General features: G+C 37.7%; 1 protein-coding gene across 5 annotated transcripts in view; it reads left to right on the plus strand.

The window, feature by feature from the left end:
- The window catches only part of ATP2B1 (ATPase plasma membrane Ca2+ transporting 1), a 124,068-nt gene that overhangs the window by 94,439 nt on the left and 7,892 nt on the right, over window positions 1–21,737 (plus strand). For 3 of the 5 annotated variants that reach the window (XM_044228993.1, XM_044228994.1, XM_044228995.1), the window contains 10 exons: window positions 376–613; window positions 5,004–5,183; window positions 5,930–6,017; window positions 6,389–6,495; window positions 13,596–13,787; window positions 14,050–14,263; window positions 14,704–14,915; window positions 18,582–18,689; window positions 20,640–20,822; window positions 21,213–21,299. In XM_044228993.1, coding sequence (XP_044084928.1) covers window positions 376–613; window positions 5,004–5,183; window positions 5,930–6,017; window positions 6,389–6,495; window positions 13,596–13,787; window positions 14,050–14,263; window positions 14,704–14,915; window positions 18,582–18,689; window positions 20,640–20,822; window positions 21,213–21,299 — 1,609 coding nt within the window. Of the gene's footprint in view, window positions 1–375; window positions 614–5,003; window positions 5,184–5,929; window positions 6,018–6,388; window positions 6,496–13,595; window positions 13,788–14,049; window positions 14,264–14,703; window positions 14,916–18,581; window positions 18,690–20,639; window positions 20,823–21,212; window positions 21,367–21,737 lie in introns of all 5 variants that reach the window. The other 2 variants (XM_044228998.1, XM_044228997.1) reach the window with 2 other exon arrangements.

The following is a 21,737-nucleotide window of genomic DNA, read 5'->3' on the forward strand; positions in this document are numbered from 1 at the left end:
AGAATATTTATGAATTTTGTGTTAATGCCTGATTCTGTACCAGGATGGACAGTTGTGTAATTTATTCTGCTCTGCCACTAGAGGTTCTTTGTGAAATTTTAAAAGCATTGCATTTCCAAAAGAGAAGGTTTAGAGAATATCTAGAATAACTGATAAGGCGGAGAACTGTAAAACGAGAACCGTAAAAACTAGATCTGTTGTATAAAGGGAAAGGTAAAAAGCCAGTGTGATTTAAGTCTGTGGAAATGCAGCATACATAATTCTCTAAATTCCTAGTATCAGATCCCATGATTTCTAGCCCTTCCAGTTCACTTAAATGGCATTAACCATTATTTTTGTTAATTATTGATGTTTGGATTCAACATTTCCTTTTAGGTGTTTCAAAATCTTGAGTGCTAATGGTGAGGCAAAAGTGTTCAGACCAAGGGACCGTGATGATATTGTAAAAACAGTGATTGAACCGATGGCATCAGAAGGCTTGAGAACCATATGTCTTGCATTCAGAGATTTCCCAGCAGGAGAACCCGAACCAGAGTGGGATAATGAAAATGATATTGTCACCGGCCTCACGTGCATTGCTGTGGTGGGGATTGAAGACCCTGTGAGACCTGAGGTGGTGAAACGTTCTGTGCTCTGCATGTGCGCAATCTCTTAACCCTAGGGGATCCAGGCACTGGCTGGGACCAGCTTTCTAGTAACATTCTTGGTGTTTGTGATTTTATTGTTTTTTCTTGGGTGAATCCAAAATAGGTGAAAAAACCAGTGCTTGCGATGTATATGCTACTTACTGATGGTTTTTAATTAGACTGCTTCTCTTTGGGATTTTATGTACTGATACACCATAACCTAACACGGTGCCTTGAGCTAGGTAGGTTTTTCAGTTGATATTTATATTAAGTAATGGATGTATTAAGTTATTTGTTTTCATGGTCTCTAGACCAGTGTTCAGTAGAACTTTCTTATGATGATAGAAGTTTTCTATATGTTTTCTATATGTTCTCTACAGTAGTTCTTTGCCACATGTGACTTCTGAGTTTTGGAAGCATGGCTAGTTCAACTGAAAAAAATGAGTTTTCTGTACTTTATTTAATTTGAATTTAAACATCCTAGTACCATATTTGACAGCATGCATCTATACACTTTGCTTGGCTTCTTTAAATTGTTTATTTTAAAGGTTATTGAGCAACTGCTAAATGCGCCAGGCAGTGTACTAGGGTAATCTTTATAGACTTAAAGATTTTTGAAATCCAGTCCCTGGCCTCAAAGAAGTCACTCTTGGGTGGGAATGCACAAACATGTAAACATAATCCAGGATGTTAGTACATTGTTAGGTTTATCCAGAGCATGTTATATGGGCACAGAACATGAGCCCCCAACTTTGTTTAAAGCAATAACATCTTTTTAATGAATTCTTAAATGAATTCTGTGTGCCAGATACTAGGCCAACTGCCTTACATATGTTACTTCATTTAATGTTTACCTCTGTGACATTACTCTCATTTAACAGATGAGGAAAAAAAATCAAGGTGTATAGAGGTTAGCTCTAGACCATAGAACTAAAACGATTATGTTTAAATCTGGCTTTGTCTAAAAGGTGTACTGAAAACACTGCTATGCTCTGTGAACCACTGAAGGGGTCAAGTAAGACTTCTGGGAGGTTAATTACCGACCTGAGTCTCCACGGATGGGGTGTCAGCTGAACCTCAAGGGACAGTTGTAAGCACATTCTGAGCAAAGCAGCAACATGAATAAAAGCACAAAGGCAAAAGCAGCTTTTGTTCAGTGACTCGCAGCTCACTGATTCAATACCCAGCGTATTATATTAGGTACTTCTTTTAGGAACTGGAAATAGTGCAGTAAACAAAATAGTCATGAAATTGGTCTTCTAGAGAAGACAGCCAAACAGACAAAATGATAAATTTTTGGACAGTATGCCAAGTGAAAATATATTCTGTAAGGAATAAGACTTGGTCCGCCCTCAGTGGTTTTACATTCTGGTTGGCATATGGGGGTAGTTGGGAGGGTGGTACCAGATACGACAGTTACAAGGTGAAAAGGGTTATAAAGGGTATGCTCAGGGTGGTGAAATTAGGTGACTTAGACACATTAGGAAATCTCTGAGGATATGACATTTGAACTGAGATCTGATGGCGGAAAGGGAGCCAGCCAAATTAACAGCTGCAAGAAGAATATTCAGGCAAATGGAACAAAAAATTCAGAGAGAGCATTGAGCGTGGGAAAGTATTAACTATTTCAAAGTTAGAAAGGAGGCCAGTATGGCCATAAGAGTCGACAAGAAGGGACAGATACGATTATCTTTGGTCTTACAAAACATATGGGTTGTGAATTTTATTCTAAAACTCAGTGGGAAGTAATTAAAGAAATTCAGGCTGGGAAGTAACACAATTTGTGTCATTAAAATACTCTTTGAGGTACTGTGTGAGAAACAGAAGAGGAAGTAAAGCAGAGAAGGGATTATCACAGTGATCCCAGGAAGAGATGATCATGGCGTAGCACTACATACAGTTTGGCAGGGAAGACAAAAAGAGAGGGATGATTTCAAAGTAAATGGAGGTAAAACCAGTAGGAATGAATCTGTTGGGTTTGGATATACTATTCTTGACATTTTTTAGGTGTCTGAATCATCCTAATGTACATCCTGTAGGCATTTGGACCTAGGAGCCTGAAAGGAGCCTAGGCTGGGAAATTCACCCGAGGGGCTCCAGGAGCTCTCCCGAGGAGAGTCTAGCTCCACAAGTAGATGTCTTACAGAGGAGAGGCAGTCAGTCTTCCATTACTAGCTGAGGGGTAGATGATATTATTGAAGGAGTAGGAGAATCAAGCTGCCATCTGTTCAGAAATGATGAAATACCCAGGTGGGTGATGTTTGCTTTTGGTCAAAAGGAAACCAAAGTTTTAAGCATTGATTTATGGCTTAACTCTTACCTAGATGTAGTATTAGATCAGGGTGTCTACAGCTTTTGTCCTCTGGAAAGTAGATTGCTGTTCTCGTGCTTTTGGCATTGAGGTTGATTAAGAGTTTCATCTTTTTTTTAAACATGAAAGTGGCACTTAATTTTTTTTTTTTTTAGTATCACAATATGAGATGGATACTTTGAGACTAATATGAGACAATGTAATATAAAACAGCTTTCTGTGAGTGGGTATTGTGGACTGCATTTCTGATACAGAGAATTTTGATTAGATATCTAGAATAAATTCAGCTTTATTGAATTTGTGTAGGTACTTGAGCAAGGTAATTGGCTTCTCTTCAATTTCTTATTGTAAAAGTGGAGGTAGTTTGTGGGCTTTATTTGAAGATATTTAGTATGGTTAGTGGGCCATTCATAAATGTTAGTTTGCCCTTCTTTAATATTATTTGCCGCGTGGTTTTAACCCGACACCAGTTTCTCTCTTTTATTCATTGTCCCCCCTATTCCAAGTGATCTCAGGATACCACCCAATCATTGAGTGCTTGGGTGGACAATTTTGGGTTACTTTTCATCTCAAATGAGATATCTGGATATACATTACATTTTTTTGCTAACCAGTGTTTTCAAAATCAAATGTTGATTTTTTTAAAATAATAGATGCATGTGCTGTACGAAGACACAATTTTGTCTAGGTAGGCCATGAAAGCTGTTCAGAGACATTACATTTAAACTGTATTTACAGTAGAAGTCATAAACCATCAGTCTGCAAGGCCAAATTTAGCCTTCAGTCAGATTTTCCTTGGACTGTGTGTGTGTGTGTGTGTGTGTGTATAAAGTATTATGTATTGAGAGAGCATACACAAATGTAGCTTTCTACTTTCTCTTAAAGTTATAGGTTCTATCAACTTTGGGCATTTATTCCGTCATAGAAAAAAAAAATAGGCTAAAGCCAAGTAGCTTTCTCATTAGGCATTAGTTTTGGGTTCTGTCTTTTTCCCATTTATGTTACCCACATGGCTCTATAGGTGTTTGCATTTGCAGCCCCTACTCCAGAGGAATCAGTATGGATATCTTGATTAGAGAAGAGCAGGAAGTATTCTCTAGGCAAAGGGAATTGCCAGAAGTAGAGAAGCAGAAACAATATGTATTTAATTCATCCATCAGACTGTCTTGTAGAGAAAAATTTTAGATAAATTTAGAAATTACTTTGAGGTGAAACTCTGTTATACTAAGAACTTTGTGGCTTAATAGTGTAACAGTTGAGAAATTGTCATGTATTTTTAAGAAAATCTATTAGAAAAATAAGTCTATCATCAGGTATATCAGATGTTTTACAGGAGAAACAAACATAAAGACAGGGATACCAATTAGAAAGCTATTTTGGTAGTTCAGGCAACAAGCAGGGGAGACAAGGTGCAGGGAAGGTTAAAATCCACAGGACTCATTGTTGTTTAAAGATGGGTAGAATAAGAGATTGGAAGAGCTCAGATGACCCCTAGGTTTCTGTTAGATAGGTTTTAAAAAACCTGGTCCCCCACCTTTGGACTCCCAGATTCCACTGTTCACTTCTCTGATGAAATTATGAACTCAGCATTCACAATGAGGTGGGAGAAAGATGTAGATTGGAAAATTACTAGCACAAACATGATAGTTAAATGTACAAGAATAAGTAGGGTAATCCTTAAAAGATATCAAGTGGGAGGGGAAAAGTGAGCCACCTTAACCCTAAAGAGCACACGCCAGCATTTTACTCTGGTGTTGTCTGGGCAGTAAAACCAGAAAGCCAACCAAAAAAGAACTGCGTAATAGTTGAGGGTGGGGGAGCATTTTAAGAAGCCTTTGGTAAATAAGTAATGCAAACAAGTTAAGTAGGATCACAACTAAAAATGAAGCCTGAACTAGGACTGTGGCAATGAAAGAGGATAGAAGAGATTATTGGGAGTAATTCAAGAAATATTGAATATCTTGAGATGAAAGTACAATGGTCATTGTTTGTGGAACTATGCAGTAATGCATTGTTTGGAAATACTAATTTTCTTTCATAATACGAATTTTTTCTTTGTAAACCAGGTACCAGAGGCAATAAAGAAGTGTCAGAGGGCTGGAATTACTGTGCGGATGGTTACTGGTGATAATATTAATACTGCTCGGGCTATTGCTACCAAATGTGGTATTTTACATCCGGGGGAAGATTTTCTATGCCTCGAAGGTAAAGATTTCAACAGAAGAATACGAAATGAAAAAGGAGAGGTAAGGACTTCTTTAGTTTTTGTGTTGATGTATTTTTCATATATTGGGAATTTCATTCAACCAGTAACATATTGAGTATGCACTGTGGGTTATGTATCACAAATGAGGGAAAGCAGCCTACACCTAAGAAGCAAAACGTTTTAGCACGTGAAAGAGATTAGTGATAGAGAAATTTGTCCTAAAGGGAGTGAGCACTTTTTTTTTCAGTCTAGGCCAATTTCAGAAGTATAATATATATAGGGGAGTATGGGAGGAAGAGTTGGGAAAGGCTGATACAGAGCATATTTTAGGACACCTCAAATTCTGTGCTTTTCATACTGTTTTGTTTTAAGGTGTTCTTATTTTCATAGGCTGTGGGAAGATTTTCAAAATTTGATCTTAAAATGGGGTGTGTGTGTGTGTGTGTGTTTGTGTATATATATATATATATATATATATATATATATATATATATATATATATATATATATATAAAATAGTGGTTCTCAACCTGGAGTATGCATTCGAGTGACCCAGAGAGCCTTTTAAAAACATTGATTGCTAGGCCCCCAACCCAGGGGATTTGATAAAATGATAGGCTTGAGGCCTTGCTAAAAAAATCTGCATTTCTGACAAGTTCCTCGAGTTGCTGATGGTGCTGGTCTGTTAACCACGCTCTTGAGAACTGCTGATACATATGCCAGATAGCTAATTTGGGAATTATAAAACTAATTTGGGTACATTTTAACTTTCACGAATATTTATAGATTGAGCAAGAGCGGATAGACAAGATTTGGCCAAAGCTTCGAGTACTTGCCAGATCATCTCCTACTGACAAACACACACTGGTTAAAGGTGAGTGGATTTTATGGCTAATTCACCGTTTGTTCATACAGAAATGTGTTCTGTTTCCCAAAGTAATAGTAGATACTGAATAGTAGATTGGATCTTGGATATTATCTCTTCTGATAAAATCTAAATACATTTCCTTTTGACACCTTCCGTGAACTGTGTTTATCCTGATTAAAACAGGATATTGCTCTTAGTGTAACCTTAGTTTCTGGACTTGGTCCTTGTCCAACACCTCAGCAGTTTCCATTTGTCTATATTTGTTTGTTTATTTTTAACATCGAGTCTGTAAAACTGGCTCGTCAGGGTCCTCTGCAGAATCACCTTGTTAATTAAAGGGGATATTTTTACAACACAAATATTTACTTTTTTTTCAGGTATAATTGACAGCACTGTGTCGGAACAACGCCAGGTTGTAGCTGTAACTGGTGACGGTACAAATGATGGCCCAGCACTGAAGAAAGCTGATGTTGGATTTGCAATGGTATGAACTTAACCTGTTTAATATTCAGAAGTAATTTACTGGCTAAGTTGTTTGTTCCTAGATTGCAACTAACTTTTTTCACTTATTTGAGAGTGAGCACAGGAGTAGGGGAAGGGCCAGAGAGGGAGAAGCTGCTTCCTGCCTATGTGAAGCCTGACACAGGGCTGGATCCCAGGACCCTGAGATTGTGACATGAGCCAAAGTCAGGCGCTTAACCACTGAGCCACCCAGGCGCCCCACTGTTGATTTTAAACACTGTCCTTCAAGATTTGAGTGAAAATAGTATGTGCCTAAATTAGTTTATAAGTGTGAATAGTTTGTAACCATGTTCATTTGATGCAGTGAAATCTGGTTAGAAGGTGACTCTTGAAGAACTATAACATCAAGCATTTACCTTGTACTCTGCAAAATATATAAATACCTGTTGTCTGATCTGAACCTTACAACAGTCTTCTTAAGCAGGAGACAGGCTTTGAATAAAAGAGAAAGTATATATGCGTGTGTGTGTGTGAGTTAAAAATATAATTGAGAATCTTCTGTTCCACTGAAGATGTCTGTTAAGAGTAACTGAACGTCATCATTTCATGTATAATAGCTACAGTCCTTTTTTGATTGTAAAAACCCTGCCCCTCCAAGTCTTCTATTTAGATTCGATTATTTAAAGTGCTAGAAAACTTCAGCATTTCATTTTTATATTCTTTTACACTAGCCATAGTACTGATGAAGTATTTATTATAAAATTGATACTATGAAATACAGATGCTACATAAATGTTTAGTGCCTGAAATTAGGTTGTTTTATATTTCTGAATTGATTTCTTGTAGCTTTTCAGTGTTGGAATGAATCTTTGTACCTTCAGTGCCATAGAAAACAAATATTCTAATTTTAACTTACTTTTTTGAAAGTACAGGTCTATAATCACAATTCCCAAATCTAAAAATCTGAAAACTGAAATTTCTTCCCTAAATTTGCAACAGACTCTTTTGACTCCCAGGACATAATTCTGAATGGATGTGAGGACTTTTTGTCCCACTTAATCATGAACAATCGTAGCCATTGTATAGATACTAATGTTTTTATGGGGTGCTGATCCCCTCTGGGAAAATTTGTGGTGGGATGTAAGTGCATCATTATCTTTCTAAAATGTGGGAGACTTGAATTCCGGGCGCCTGGGTGGCTCAGTGGGTTAAGCCGCTGCCTTCGGCTCAGGTCATGATCTCAGGGTCCTGGGATCGAGTCCCACGTCGGGCTCTCTGCTCAGCGGGGGGCCTGCTTCCCTTCCTCTCTATCTGCCTGCTTCTCTGCCTACTTGTGATCTCTGTCTGTCAAATAAATAAATAAAATCTTTAAAAAAAAAAAAAAAAGAATTCCGAAACATAGTCTGGGCCCACAGGTTTCAGATACAAGAAAACATGTGCGTACCAGGATTTATTTGTATAATTTGTCCCCCTGTTAGTGTGTTGCTAAGATAGGGAGGTAGCAGAACCATCACCATGGTGGCAGGCTTTCAGCAGGCATGGGAGGGATAGAAGAAGGAAATTATGTGAGTGAAGTGCTCTCAGCCCCTAGCCATGAACCCAGAGCTCCCCACCCTGCCCTACTGCAGACTCATTATGGCTGGCAGCACATCTGTCTGAACTTCTGAAGACTTGTGCAAAGTAGCTTAAGGGAGAAGGAATACTGAGGTCCTGTCCCTTTGGCTGTGGGCACGTAAGATTCTTGTTCATTGTAGGAACACACGATCACTCTCTGCTGCTCTGAGCACTTAGCAGGACTCGGACTTTCATCGGGACAGCTGACCAAGAGGGCATTGATTTACAGTTCATTTTAAAAAATAAAAAGCTTGCTTCCCAGACCTTCAGTGTTTTAAGGCAGATGCTAAGGATTTTCAGTGCATGCAGGTAAATATAGTATTACAAACAGAAACACAGTACAGTGACTGCTTTGTTTCACTTGGAAGCCCTGAGGTTTTAGGCCCGTGGTACCACCTTTTTTTAAAGTAGCATGTCAAAAATCTAAATCTGTTTTAGAAGACAGAAGGAATGACTTGAATGTCAAAGCACTCAGTCAAGCCTGAGTTTACTTTGTGTATTTATTCAGTTGTCCAATTTCATATTTTAAAACTGCAGGACAAAATTATTTGACTTGAGTTTTTAATAAATACCTGCAAGAAATTGCTACTGATTAGTCCCTATTAAATTTCTCTTCCTTTGCAGGCAGAAATAGCATTTTAGAATACTATCTGTATATCCTCTGTGTGTGTGTGTCTGTGTGTCTGTGTGTATATTTATACACACTATATATACTTTAAAAAGTTAACATTGAAATAAAATTTTTGACAATAAAATAAGATTTGCAGAAGGACTCTAGTATAAGTAGATGATTAGGTTGCAAAGAGGTCTGGCTTTATCTCTGTATAGCCGCTTGCCATAGATTCCTTTTGAATTGCAAGCTTCTATGGGTACATTTAAAATAATGACTATATTATGTTATTATAATACATTATTCTTACCAAAATTCAGCCAACCATAACATACAGTTACCTCTGTCTTCAAAGCCTGAATTCCATGATGGATTTCTATAACCAAATACATCTTTGGTAGTACAATCTTCCCTAAGGTAATTAAAATACTGTCTTTTTAAACTTTGGATTAATAAAGGATTTGTTTGTTTATTCTCCACATATTAAGAAGCAGTTTTCAGTATTCTGGTCCAGAAACATTAGAAGTGAGTAGTTGTCTCCTCAAGGTTCAGCACACAGGGGAATAAGTACTCAGAGCATAGTGGCAGCCAGGGAAGGACCAGACAGAACACAAGGTGTATGTCAAGGAGGGAGGCTTTGCCTGGACAGACTGGGAAAGGTTAAGGGACGGAGAAGAGGAAATGGAGAAGTACAGTGCAGGGACCCTCGTGAGCTACAAGAAGTTGAACTTGTCTAGAAGGGGTGTGCTGTTGGAGGAGAATGGGCCATGAAGTCGGGTAGATAGGCAGGCAGCACCTGCAAAGAGCCTTGAATACGGAGATAAGGAGTTTGTTCTTTTATCCAGTACATCAGCCCCACCCGGACAGTCTTCTGATGGAGTAAGAGAAGTTTGGAGACTTCCCATGCATGGTGGCACACAACTCAGAGCTCATAAAAAAAACTATTTAACTTTTTCTGGTGGAAGTTCCCCAGACTTACTTGACAGTGGAACTCATTTTTATTTGGACACCAATTAACATCTCAAAATTGCTTCTTATATTTTGAAGGATTTTGAACAAGGGAGTGATGAGATTTGCATATGAAAAAGATGGGAAATGATTAGAAGCAGGAAGACCTGTGAGGTTTAGATGTGTTAAATATGTTGTACATTAAAAGTAAAATATTCTGATTAGAAGTTAGAGGCTAAAATTTTAAATTTAAATTGTTCCCTCGTGGAATATTTTTGAGAAAAACTTGAGCTTTGTTTTTGTGTTATCAGTACACTAAATGGATTTAAAAAATCAAGCCATTTTATAAGACTTACTGCTGAAGCCCCCTACTTCCAGTTTTTTGTTTTTTTGTTTTTTGTTTTTGATAAAAGGAAACCAACCATTTTAGCTCTTTGTTTCCCTTAATTGTTTGCCTCCATATATTTAAATTACATGATGGTGCTTTTTTATTTGTTTACAGTAAAGCACTTGCTACTGACTTCTCACTGGCGAAGACAAATATTTGACACTTCGACGGGCACACACCACTTCCCCTCCGTAAAGCACACTACACAGGACCTACCCTGTCATCCTTGCCCCAGAATTAGATCATAATTTCTGATAGACCAGTATACAGTCCTTATTGTGACTATAAATGGTGTTCTTTTTTTTTTTTTTTCTTCAATATTTTATTTATTTATTTGAGGGAGAATGAGTGAGAGAGCATGAGAGCTCTCCAAGGAGCTGGGAGCCCGATGTGGGACTCGATCCTGGAAGTCCGGGATCATGACCTGAGCCGAATGCAGTTGCTCAACCAACTGAGCCACCCAGGCGCCCTATAAATGCTGTTCTTTTTTTTTTTTCCTTTTTTTTTTTTTTAATTTAAATTTTTTTTTTTTAAAGATTTTATTTATTTATTTATTTGACAGAGAGAGAGATCACCAGCAGGCAGAGAGAGAGGAGGAAGCAGGCTCCTTGCTGAGCAGAGAGTTCAGTGCAGGGCTCAATCCCAGGACCCTGAGATCATGACCTGAGCCGAAGGCAGCGGCTTAACCCACTGAGCCACCCAGGCGCCCCTGTAAATGTTTTTCTAAGCTGAGCTGTGTAGTCTACCATCCTGACTCTTACTTCCTTGAACAACTTCTTGTATTCCCTATAAATTGTCTCATTCCCTTTTTAAAACTATTTCTTTATTTTAAATGAGTTTTCTTTTTTAAATGTGTTCACATTTGTGCTTAGTTTTTGTAGGTGCTTCAAATGAACTCATCACCAAATTCTCCATTCTTTACATCAGAATCACCTAGCACTTCTACATTTTTACCTCCTTAGAGATTCTTCTCCCAGACCTTCTGACATGCTTGAGTGTGGCCTCTCCCAGGCCTACTACCCAGCTGTCTTGTTGTTCTCCATACCTGAGGATTTCCTTTTCCTCTGTCATGTTGGATCTGGTATTTCCTGGACTCAATGTCATTGTCTGTTCTGATTTACTCCGTCGTGGGGTAACTGTCTCCTCCATTAGCTTTCTGAGAAGAAAAGTTTATGAGAGTTAAACATTTTTGTAACTTTTATGACTGAAATCTCCACCCTTTGTACTCTTGAGTCTTAATCTGACTTGGTCTAGAAGTCTCGTTTGAAAATCAGTTTTTCACTCAGAATTTTGAATTCATTCCTCCATTATTGTTACATACCATTCTGAATTCTGAACCTCTTACGGGTTTTCTTTTTTTCCCCCCTTTCTGGAGATGCATATGTCTTTCCTTAGTTTCCAGTCTTTTGAAACGTAATGATGTTTTGTCGTAGAACAACTCTCTACTATGAAATAAACTCATATTCTTCAGTTTTGTGAAATTTTTTGATGCTAGGCTTACTTTGTCTCCACCATTTCTTCTTCTTTTTTTTTTTTTTTAAGAATTTATTTAGTTATTTGACAGAGATCACAAGCAGGCAGAGAGGCAGGCAGAGAGAGAGGAGGAAGCAGGCTCCCCGCTGAGCAGAGAGCCCGATGCAGGGCTCGATCCCAGGGCTCCGAGACCACGACCCAAGCCTAAGGCAGCAGCTCAACCCACTGACCCACCCAGGCACCCCTCCACCATTTCTTCTTTTGGAACATCCACCACCGTCCCCAATCCCAGTTCTTGAACTGCTTGGACTCATTATCTTGTGGGTTTTTTTTTTTTTTTTTTTTTCCAGCTTACCATACCTTTATCATCTTGCTTTATTTTCAGGGGCATTTCCTTAGTTTCTGAGTTGTTGTTGTTGTTAAGTTTCTGTGATCATATGTTTAATCTCCCGAGAGTTATTTTTCGATCACTGACTTTTTTGCCCTTGTTTTAGTATTCTGTTCATGTTTCACTGCTATGCCTTTTACCTCTGTAAGGATTTGGCTTCTTAAATAAGCTTTCATCTCGGCAAAGTCTGTTTGGGTTTCATCTTTCGTCCAATGTCAGGTGGTTGATTCTTGGTTGTCTCTGCGTATTTACCGGTGGAAAGCTGGAAAGCCTCGGGGCTGTGTGTGGGATATGTCAACGAGAAGCTTCTCAGTACAGTGATCTGGCTTGGCTGTTTCACTTCCTTAGTGTACCTTGAACTGTAGTCTTCTCAGGTCTTTTCTCTTCAGATGATCAAATTTCCCAGAAAAGAATCTTCAAATCTGTTACCTAGGGGCACTCCTGAATACTGGTGTTCTGGAAAACAAGTAGAGAAAAGGGGGTGGTGGTCTCAATACTCATTAAGCAAGAATTAGCCTTAACCCCCCCCCTTTTTTTTTTTCAGTAGCGCACCCCTGTACTCAGCAGTGCTTTGTACCTCCTCCCCGCCTCCCCACAGTCTGCACTGTCTTTGTCATACCCTCTCAGATAAATTACCAGGCAGTCTTCTTCCAGGTCAGAGGGCATGGCAAATTGCCACTTGGTTGCATGGACCTGGGAACAGGCCTTGAGAACTTAGCTGCCTTTTCCTCTAATTTTGTTGTTAACATAAAACACACATACAGAAAAGTGCGTAAGTCATAAATGTACAACTGAATGGATTATCACAAGGGAGCAAATCTGTTCTGTGTAAGGCGAGAAATAGATTGTTACCTGAAGCTTCAATCACGCTGTCTTCTAAACATTGCCCTGTCTCTCTGTGAAGATAACTAGTATTCTGAAGATTACTTTTATCTGCTTCCAAACTGTGAACCCAAGAATCTTACATGTATTTTGAGTCCAGCATCCTTTCTTCGTCATTACGCTTAAGAAATTCATCTGTGTTGTGTATCACCGTAGCTCACTCATTACTAATCTACAGCTTGCTAACCCATCCCATTCTACTCTTGATGGACAGAGTTGTTCTTAGTTTGGACCTTCTGGGTACTTCTTCAGTGTCTTTGCTAGACTTTCAAGAAGTCCTTCAATTTTTATTCACACCTTTACCCCTCCTTCCAGTGCTGCCTGGTGCTGCCAAGTACTGAGCCTTATGTAGGAAAGTCTGTTGTGCAAAGAAAGTTTCCTCTGCTTTCCCTACTCTTGGCTTGGGATTCCGCTCTGTGGGGTCTGCCAGCCTACTTACTATTTGCTTATCTCCTCTCCAGCCTCTTAAGATTTCCTTGCAGTATGTCCTTTCCCACTAACTTGGATTTTGTTAAGTTTTTATTTTAATACACCTTTTTGTGTGACTTTTAGGGAGGAACTTGAGTGATGCATTCTTTTTTTAAACCCAACTTGAACTTTATTTCCCATACCTTACTCTTTGTTCGATTTTGGTTTAGGTAAAATCACTTTCTGAGAGATACTGTAGAATAACTAAATTACCTTCTTTTACAGTAAATGTCAGTCATTAGTCATTCAGTATAATGGCAAATTTTGGTTTATCGCATACTGCTGCCCTTTTGGATACTTAAGCGTGGTATTTCAAACGTTTAGTCTAATTCACAGCATTTTTCTTCTTAGGGTATCGCTGGAACGGACGTAGCTAAAGAAGCTTCTGACATCATTCTCACGGATGACAACTTCACAAGCATCGTTAAAGCGGTGATGTGGGGACGAAATGTCTATGACAGCATCTCCAAGTTTCTTCAGTTCCAGCTCACTGTTAACGTGGTCGCAGTGATCGTTGCTTTCACGGGTGCCTGTATTACTCAAGTAGGTTCACGGTTGTTCTTGTTGTAGTTATTGTTGTTGTTTTTCATTAAAACATGTTTGTTTTAAAGCAAAAATGTGTGTATAAGCTACCGTTTTAAAGTACTTAAACATTTGAATAAACTGAAGCTTAACAATGTAGGTTAATTAATATGAAAATGTTATCCTGTTCTGTTCTTTGAGTTTTTAACTACAAAAGGCTTCCTGAGAATTGCTGAGTCCCTGAATAGTTGTGAATTTCTATTAGGAAACCTATCTTTTCTAGGATTCACCGCTTAAGGCTGTGCAGATGCTGTGGGTAAACCTCATAATGGATACGCTCGCTTCCCTGGCTCTGGCAACTGAACCCCCCACTGAATCTCTCTTGCTTCGGAAGCCTTATGGTAGAAATAAGCCTCTCATCTCACGCACCATGATGAAGAATATTTTGGGTCATGCATTCTATCAACTTGTAGTAGTCTTTACACTCTTATTCGCTGGTAAGAATTCAATGCCTGATAAAGCTTCGGTTGTTTTTGTTCCAAGCTAATACCATCCCAGATGTTTGAATGTTGCAGATTCTTCAAGAACATAAGTTCTGTTTCTGACTGCCCATATATCTTTCCTTTCTTCTCTCTGTCAGTGGATGTTGCTTAGGGAAGCACTATGATAGACCGTGGGAGGAAGTAAAAAGATTCCTGATTTTTTTTTTGGTCCTGGCTCTGCCACTAACTTAAATATCGTAGTTTTGGGGTTTCGGCGTCCACATCTGTAAAACAGTGGAGTTGTACTAGATGACCCCAGGTTTCTTCCAACTTAACCCGTGCTGTTATTCGAGATCAAATAAAGCTCTGGCTAGGTTGTATTATTGCATACTTTTCTTGAAATGTTAAATTGTTTTGTATGATAATTACAAAGTAGTAATTTTTCATTCTTTCAGGAGAAAAGTTTTTTGATATTGATAGTGGAAGAAATGCTCCTTTGCATGCTCCTCCTTCGGAACATTATACTATTGTTTTTAATACCTTTGTGCTGATGCAACTTTTCAACGAAATAAATGCCCGGAAAATTCACGGTGAAAGAAATGTGTTCGAAGGAATCTTTAATAATGCCATCTTCTGCACAATTGTTTTAGGCACTTTTGTGGTACAGGTGGGTAATTGGAAAAGATAGTTTCGAATTTGATGATCATGTAGGAGATATTAGATAAACAGCTTGTTCTAGAAATTGTTCGCTGCATGTGGGGGGCTTCTATATATTGCCTTAACGACACCCTAAAAGATTTTAAATACCATACGTCAAGTTAAAATATGCTGTATCCTGAAATCCCACGTTGAGCAGAGTATATAAAGCTAATACTATTTTAATTGCACTACTGATTCCGTGGTTGTGATACTTTACACATAAGCTGATACCGATTGTTTACATTATTATCAAAACTCTTATAATTTTAATGTTACTTAAGGCAAATCTTACTGTTTACCAGTTTCTGGCCTAGCTAGAGTGATCACTTAATGGCTTTGAGCAATTGATATTAATTGTATCTACGGTTACATTTATTAAATAATAGTACTTGAAATGAATATTCTAAGATTCACGTGATTCTGAATGCTGCTTCCTGAGTTGGTACATGCTAGTTTTTGATTTTGTAATACAGCTGACTCTTGAACAACACGGGATGGGGGACCAACTCCCACCCCCTCCCGGCCCCAGCCCAGCCCTGCACAGTTGAAAATCTGAGTATAACTTTTGAACTTCCTCCAAAACTCTTAATAGCCTACTCTAGACCAGAAGCCTTACAAATAACATAAAATAGCCAACACATATTTTACATATCATATATATATTCTTATAATAATGGAAGCTAGAGAAAAAAATGTTACCAAGCAATCATAAGGAGAAAATACATTTACAGTACTATACTGTGTTTACTGAAAAAAAATTTATGTATAAGTGAACTTGGGCAGTTTAAATAGTGTTGTTCAAGAGTTCCCTATACCATCAAAACAAGATTTAAAATTAAACAGTGAGCTTGAAGGGGTCAGGCAGTGATGGGAGTTTGTTTTGAAATGAAGACTGAAGAATTGTAAAGTTTATTCAGCCATGGCTTATGTACTCTAGGTACCAAAACCCTAAACTTAATTATTTCTGTTTTAGCTTTCAATTTCCATAAACTTTAGGGAAAATGTTGCTTACTTGCAACAAGTATTTTCTGGAAGTATTTTATTCAGGTTGTAAAAAAGTATCGTTCATGACATGTTAAAATTATAGCTTTTACTTGCTATAAAACTGGATTGATTTTATCTTCCTAATATATGAGGACTGCAGAAAATTTAACTGCCTCTCTATCAAGCAAATCTGGTAACTTGGTTCTCAGCAAAGATTGATATACCCAGAAGAGTTTAATGGGAGGGTATCATTCATCAGTGCCTTATGTATAAGCCAGTACTACTCGAAAGTATAGTCTGTGGACCAGCTCCTGGTCCGTTTATTACAAGTCCACAGTGAGGTAAGAAGCATGTGTCAGACTATAAATCAGCAGCTTCATTAATCACCCTGTGTTTCAAGGAGGGTTTTTGTTTCATTGCTGGAGGTGTGTGTTTGTAAGTAATAGCAGCGGTGATTCTGCTATGCAAACATGCATCGATTTGTACACTAGTGCCTGTTCCTTATCTTCTTATCATGGAGTGGCACTTTGAATAGCACTTTTGTAGCCAGTTTTAGCTGGGTAGGAAAACATGGACCTTGATATACACATATCTCGTTCTGTTTACTTCTGAAACAGTCTGGCCAGAGTCTTGATTGTAGAGCAGAGGTCCCTGAAGGGCTTCCTATTATAAATTGTATTCAATTTAATTTCTGTCTCTTTCACTTACTAGCTGATTTTTCTTCTTGCCTTTTTTTTTTTTGACAGATCATAAAGTACATAATAATCCTGAATTCTTTGTAAATATTTTATCTCCTACTTTCTAGCGATTAACACAGAATCAGTGTTTTCAAAATAACGTTTCACGAAACATTGGTTCCTTCGGTTGCTCTTACATCCTCAGATAAGTATAGGAAATATTGCCTATGTTACTACCTGTTGTAGTTTATTAAAGCAATATAACATTATAGTAACAAGTACAAACTTACAAGTCAGTCATGGGGTCAGATCGTTGCCTCTTAGTAACCGTGTGACTCTCTGACAGGCTACAGCTTCTTCATCTGTGAAATGGGGATAATATATATATGAGGCCGCATCACAGAATTACTGAGGCATTAAGGGAGACCATACACTCAGGAAGCTCTGAGCTTACTCCCTGGGAGGGAGATATTCAAATGCTGGCTGCTTTTTTTCTTTTTTTTCTTTTTTCTCTTTTCTCTTTTTTAAATTAAATCAAAGGCTTTGGGAAATCCTACAGTTAAGAAACTTGTTGAACTCTATTTAATGCTACTACTTCCAAATTTTAGAAGGTAGCACCTGATGCAAGGCTCCCTGAGCACTCATTTTGGAAAATGGATCTGTGCACAGTTACACAGTTCTGTAGTATCCTGTTGATCTGAGGGATATATTAAAGAGTATGAAACAAAGTCCTTGTTCTTAGAAGTAAATGCCCCAGATAATTAGGAAGTTTTATTCCTTACAAATTCCTTACAACTCTAAAATAAAAGATTATTATTTCTTACAAAACTCAAATCAATACAGTCATATCAATCATTGATCATTTGCCCAGCATCTTAATACACCTTTCACGTCCTTATTAAGAATACCAAAAGATAAAGTTTAAATTTAAAAAAAAAAAGAAGAAATGGAAAACAAATAAATGTTGAGCTTTTGTGCTTGTTTTCTTGGTTTACCAAGGAAAATTATTTTAGTTTGATATCTCTATTAAAATCCAAGGAAGACTGCCAAATTAGTTATGATTGACTGGGAATCCATTGGTACAAGTGTAGAAATAATCCTGACTAAGAAAAACAGTGGAATTGACAAATACGTATCACTTGAATTTGAAGTCTAGTACAGCTACAAAGATCGGAGTCCATACCTTAAAAAGTTTTAAAATGTTAATACCAAATTGATTCTCTTTTACTTCAGTATTAGGCAGCTACTCACTGCCATGTCAAAGAGAAGCCTGTCAGACTCACAAGAGGGTGAATGTTGGTACTTAATTCTTAATATTCCTATGTATGGTCTTAGGTCTTTGAAAGTAAGGAGAGAAGCATAAGCACTGTATTAAGGATTTTATCTATGCCGGTCATTGAACTTCCCTCTTATTTATAAGGGGGAGCAAATTTCTGAGAGTGTACCACCTAAGTAAGCACCGTATCTCATAGAATTTTACAGATCACTTGTCCTCTTCTACCATTCCTGTTTGTCCGGACATCTAAATTTGAGCTAAGAATGAACAGCTGTGTAGGTGGGAAACAAGAAAGATTGACTATCATGTTCACTTTTCATAATATATGGTCTTTTCCGCAAAAGCGCACTGTCTTTTATGGAAAAGCATAAATTATTCAAAGAATTATATAATATAAGGGAATATAGTTACTTGGATCAAACTGGAAACAACGTAAAGTTATTTTCCTGATCAGGAGAATTTTTTTTTTTAACTGACTATAACCATGAAATATACATGCATTTTAAATTTTAAGCAGAGATTTCAATTTATTTTCATTTGTATTATTTTCAGCTGTGAATATGACAATACACGTCACCATCAGGATAATCATTATTCAGCTTGAGTTTTAAAGGATACAGATTTGGGTAATTTTTGAAGTGTATGAAATGTCAAGTTTAAAAGATTTAAATAAATTTACTCTTGATTATTCCTCCAGATAATAATTGTGCAGTTTGGTGGAAAACCTTTCAGTTGTTCAGAACTTTCAATAGAACAGTGGCTATGGTCAATATTCCTAGGAATGGGAACGTTACTCTGGGGCCAGGTAAAAAGCTCATCATTCTTTGTTCAAACCTATAAAGTGATTTTTTTTTTCTTTTAAATTTCCAGTGTGTATTTTCTTTAATCAATTCTGTTGCTTAATTCTAAGTAGTTGCCATTCTGGGTCAAGAAGGGGCATTCAGGGATATGGTTTTTTGTTTTTGTTTTTTTTTTAATGTACTATCTGTTCTCATGTTATTATTATTATGGTTATGCCTATGTAATAAAACACTTCAAATTTCTTACATAGTTTTTTAATTTATTTTTTAGAACAAGTTTTACAACAGTTATTAAGAGGATGCATTTATAACTGCTTAAGATGCTGGTATCTCTGTCTTTTGCTCTATGACCTATTTTTGCATTTTCAGAGAAAATATTTTTACAAAAATATTACGATGTTATACCTGAGACGTTTCATCGTTTTATTATGTAATTTAACCCAAAATATAGCTAAGAAAAAAAAAGCTCGCGTTTCAGTTCACTTAGAGAATGTTTCCATGAAAAAATAGTGGTATCTGGATAAATGGGCCACAAAATGACATTTTCAGCTCTTTGGATTGGCTGTAACAATATATGTATAAAATACAATGCATGAAAAATAAGATACAGTTCATGTTTGGTATAGGCAGCTGACACGAAGCCATGTCATTAGTTTAAAAAGATAAGGGGCGGTGGTGTGTGCAGTGTTCATTTTTAGTCCGTTGCCATTACTATAAAAGTAACTGATTGTCTGCTAACATTTTCATCAACGAAAGTTAACATATGTTATGATGTGTACCTGGTGTAAGCTAATGCACTGTCATTCTGCAAGTCAGTCTAAGCGAATGTCCAGGTTTTACTGAAACTTAACTCAATCTTTATGTGCCTTACCTTTTTCTTAATTAAGTTTCTAGGTTCTGAGGTTTCTCTTCTTACTCCTATTGCATGACTCATTAATAGAGATCTTCTTTTAAGTATAGGGATCCATACTCGGGCCACCTTTCTTTATTGATTACCATTCCAGTTATTTCATAATGTTCCCGCATAGGGAAAACAGAACCCCACAGCCTCCCAGACCATCTGGCTAATTGCAGGAAGAGGAAATTCAGTACAACCAACATACCCAATGGGGATCAGCTCCTGGCTTTGGTTGACATTGTCTATTGATTTTACGTGTGTCCTGGTAGAAGGAGCACTGATCTTGGTTGTGAGGAGACCTGTTCCACCTCTGTGAAATGAGCTGGTTGGACTAGAAGGTCTTTAAGCAGTTCTGATCCGGACCATGTGCTTGTTTTCCTCCTGATAAGCCGACTTCCTAAAGGAATGTCTATTAACACTCACAATTTAGTACATATTTATTACTATTTCTTGTCCTCTTCGTGTTTCCTGGGGCATCTGTTCCTGTTTGGTATCATGATCAATCAGTATTAATCCAGTTTTAAAGAGTTTCATCTTGTAAAAAAAAAAAAAAAAAAGTGCATTTAATAAACAGAAAAACTATGTTCGGTTTAACCTTGAAGATTTGGGGGGGATTTTGGTATGTTTTTTCTCATTGAACTCTTTCAGCACTAATGAAAAATAAACTTGTTTTGCATCCAGTTAAAACCACCTGCCATTTTGGTTTTATTTTAAATAAATGTAATTAATTTGAGTTTTAAACGGAATAAGTGTTTCAGAGCATGTTTGTGCACTTGACTGTCTTGAATGTCTCTCTTAAAATATGAAAGCTGTAATCAGGTTATTTCCACTCAGGAAAACTTCTTACCATTCCAACTTCAGGCTTTTCTGTCGTTAAGAAGAGAACGTATTTTGTTGTGTTGTTCTGTGAAAGAAAGCCTAACGGACAGGATCTCACTGCTCCGTGGTAACAGTAGTGGACCACGCTTGCGACTTCTTACGCCTTTTGTATTGCGGTTGGTTGGTTTAATTTCATTCGGTTTTGATTTATTTCTAAGTTCTTTCCCCTGTGTTGTAGCTAATTTCAACAATTCCAACTAGCCGTTTAAAATTCCTAAAAGAAGCTGGTCATGGCACGCAAAAGGAAGAAATCCCAGAGGAGGAGCTCGCAGAGGATGTGGAAGAGATTGACCACGCTGAAAGGGAGCTGCGGCGCGGGCAGATCTTGTGGTTTAGAGGTCTGAACAGAATCCAAACGCAGGTATGGGCCTGGTAGAGAGGTAGGAACGGTGACGGGAGCTGGGGGCCACGGGCTCTGGGACCTGGGGAGGAGGTTTGAATGCGCTCCTTAACTTCCTTTCTAGCCTTCCCAACCCACAAAACATACTCTTTTGAAAAAAATAATACTGGTGCCTGGAATGAGTGAAAATTTTAACTGATGGTGAAGGAATGTGTCTATATGCCCCCTCAGATCCTTTTTTCCTAGCTTTTTCCCCCCACTCCATCTCAAAATGCTACTCTTGCGTATTTATCTGCTCTGTAAAAAGTGCCTTTTTCTTTACTTTTTATATGTTGATAGATGGAATGGTCCTTTCTCTTGTTCTCTCTCTCTCTTGCTGAGCAAGCTGTCACAATCTCTGATTCCTTGCAGATGGATGTAGTGAATGCTTTCCAGAGTGGAAGTTCCATTCAGGGAGCTCTAAGGCGGCAACCCTCCATCGCCAGCCAGCATCATGATGTAACAAATATTTCTACCCCTACACATGTAGTGTTTTCCTCTTCTACTGCTTCTACTACTGTGGGGTGTGAGTGTGTGTTCCTAAGTGCATGAAATTAACATTTCCTACTTCACACACCTAACGTTTCTCATTTTCTCCTTAATGTTTGAATTCATCGTTCAGGCTTTTCATAAAGCTTTCTTTTCGTAAAGTGGATTGAGACCTCAAAGTGTTGTCGTTGTTGTTGTTTTATTTCTTAGAGGGTTAGATAGGAGGTGGAACAGTTCCAACCAAAGATTAGATAGGAAACCCGTGAGCTTGTCTCTCTGCTAACTCTGATAGTTAATACGGGGAATAAAACTGTAGCTTAGAATTTGTGAAACTACTATAAATTTTTGAGTATATGCCTTTAAACATGTTTGTACTGCATGGTTTCGAAAAGCATGTGATTTGAAACT

The sequence above is a fragment of the Neovison vison genome, chromosome 12 (assembly GCF_020171115.1).
Source record: "Neovison vison isolate M4711 chromosome 12, ASM_NN_V1, whole genome shotgun sequence".
Lineage (NCBI taxonomy): Eukaryota > Metazoa > Chordata > Mammalia > Carnivora > Mustelidae > Neogale > Neogale vison.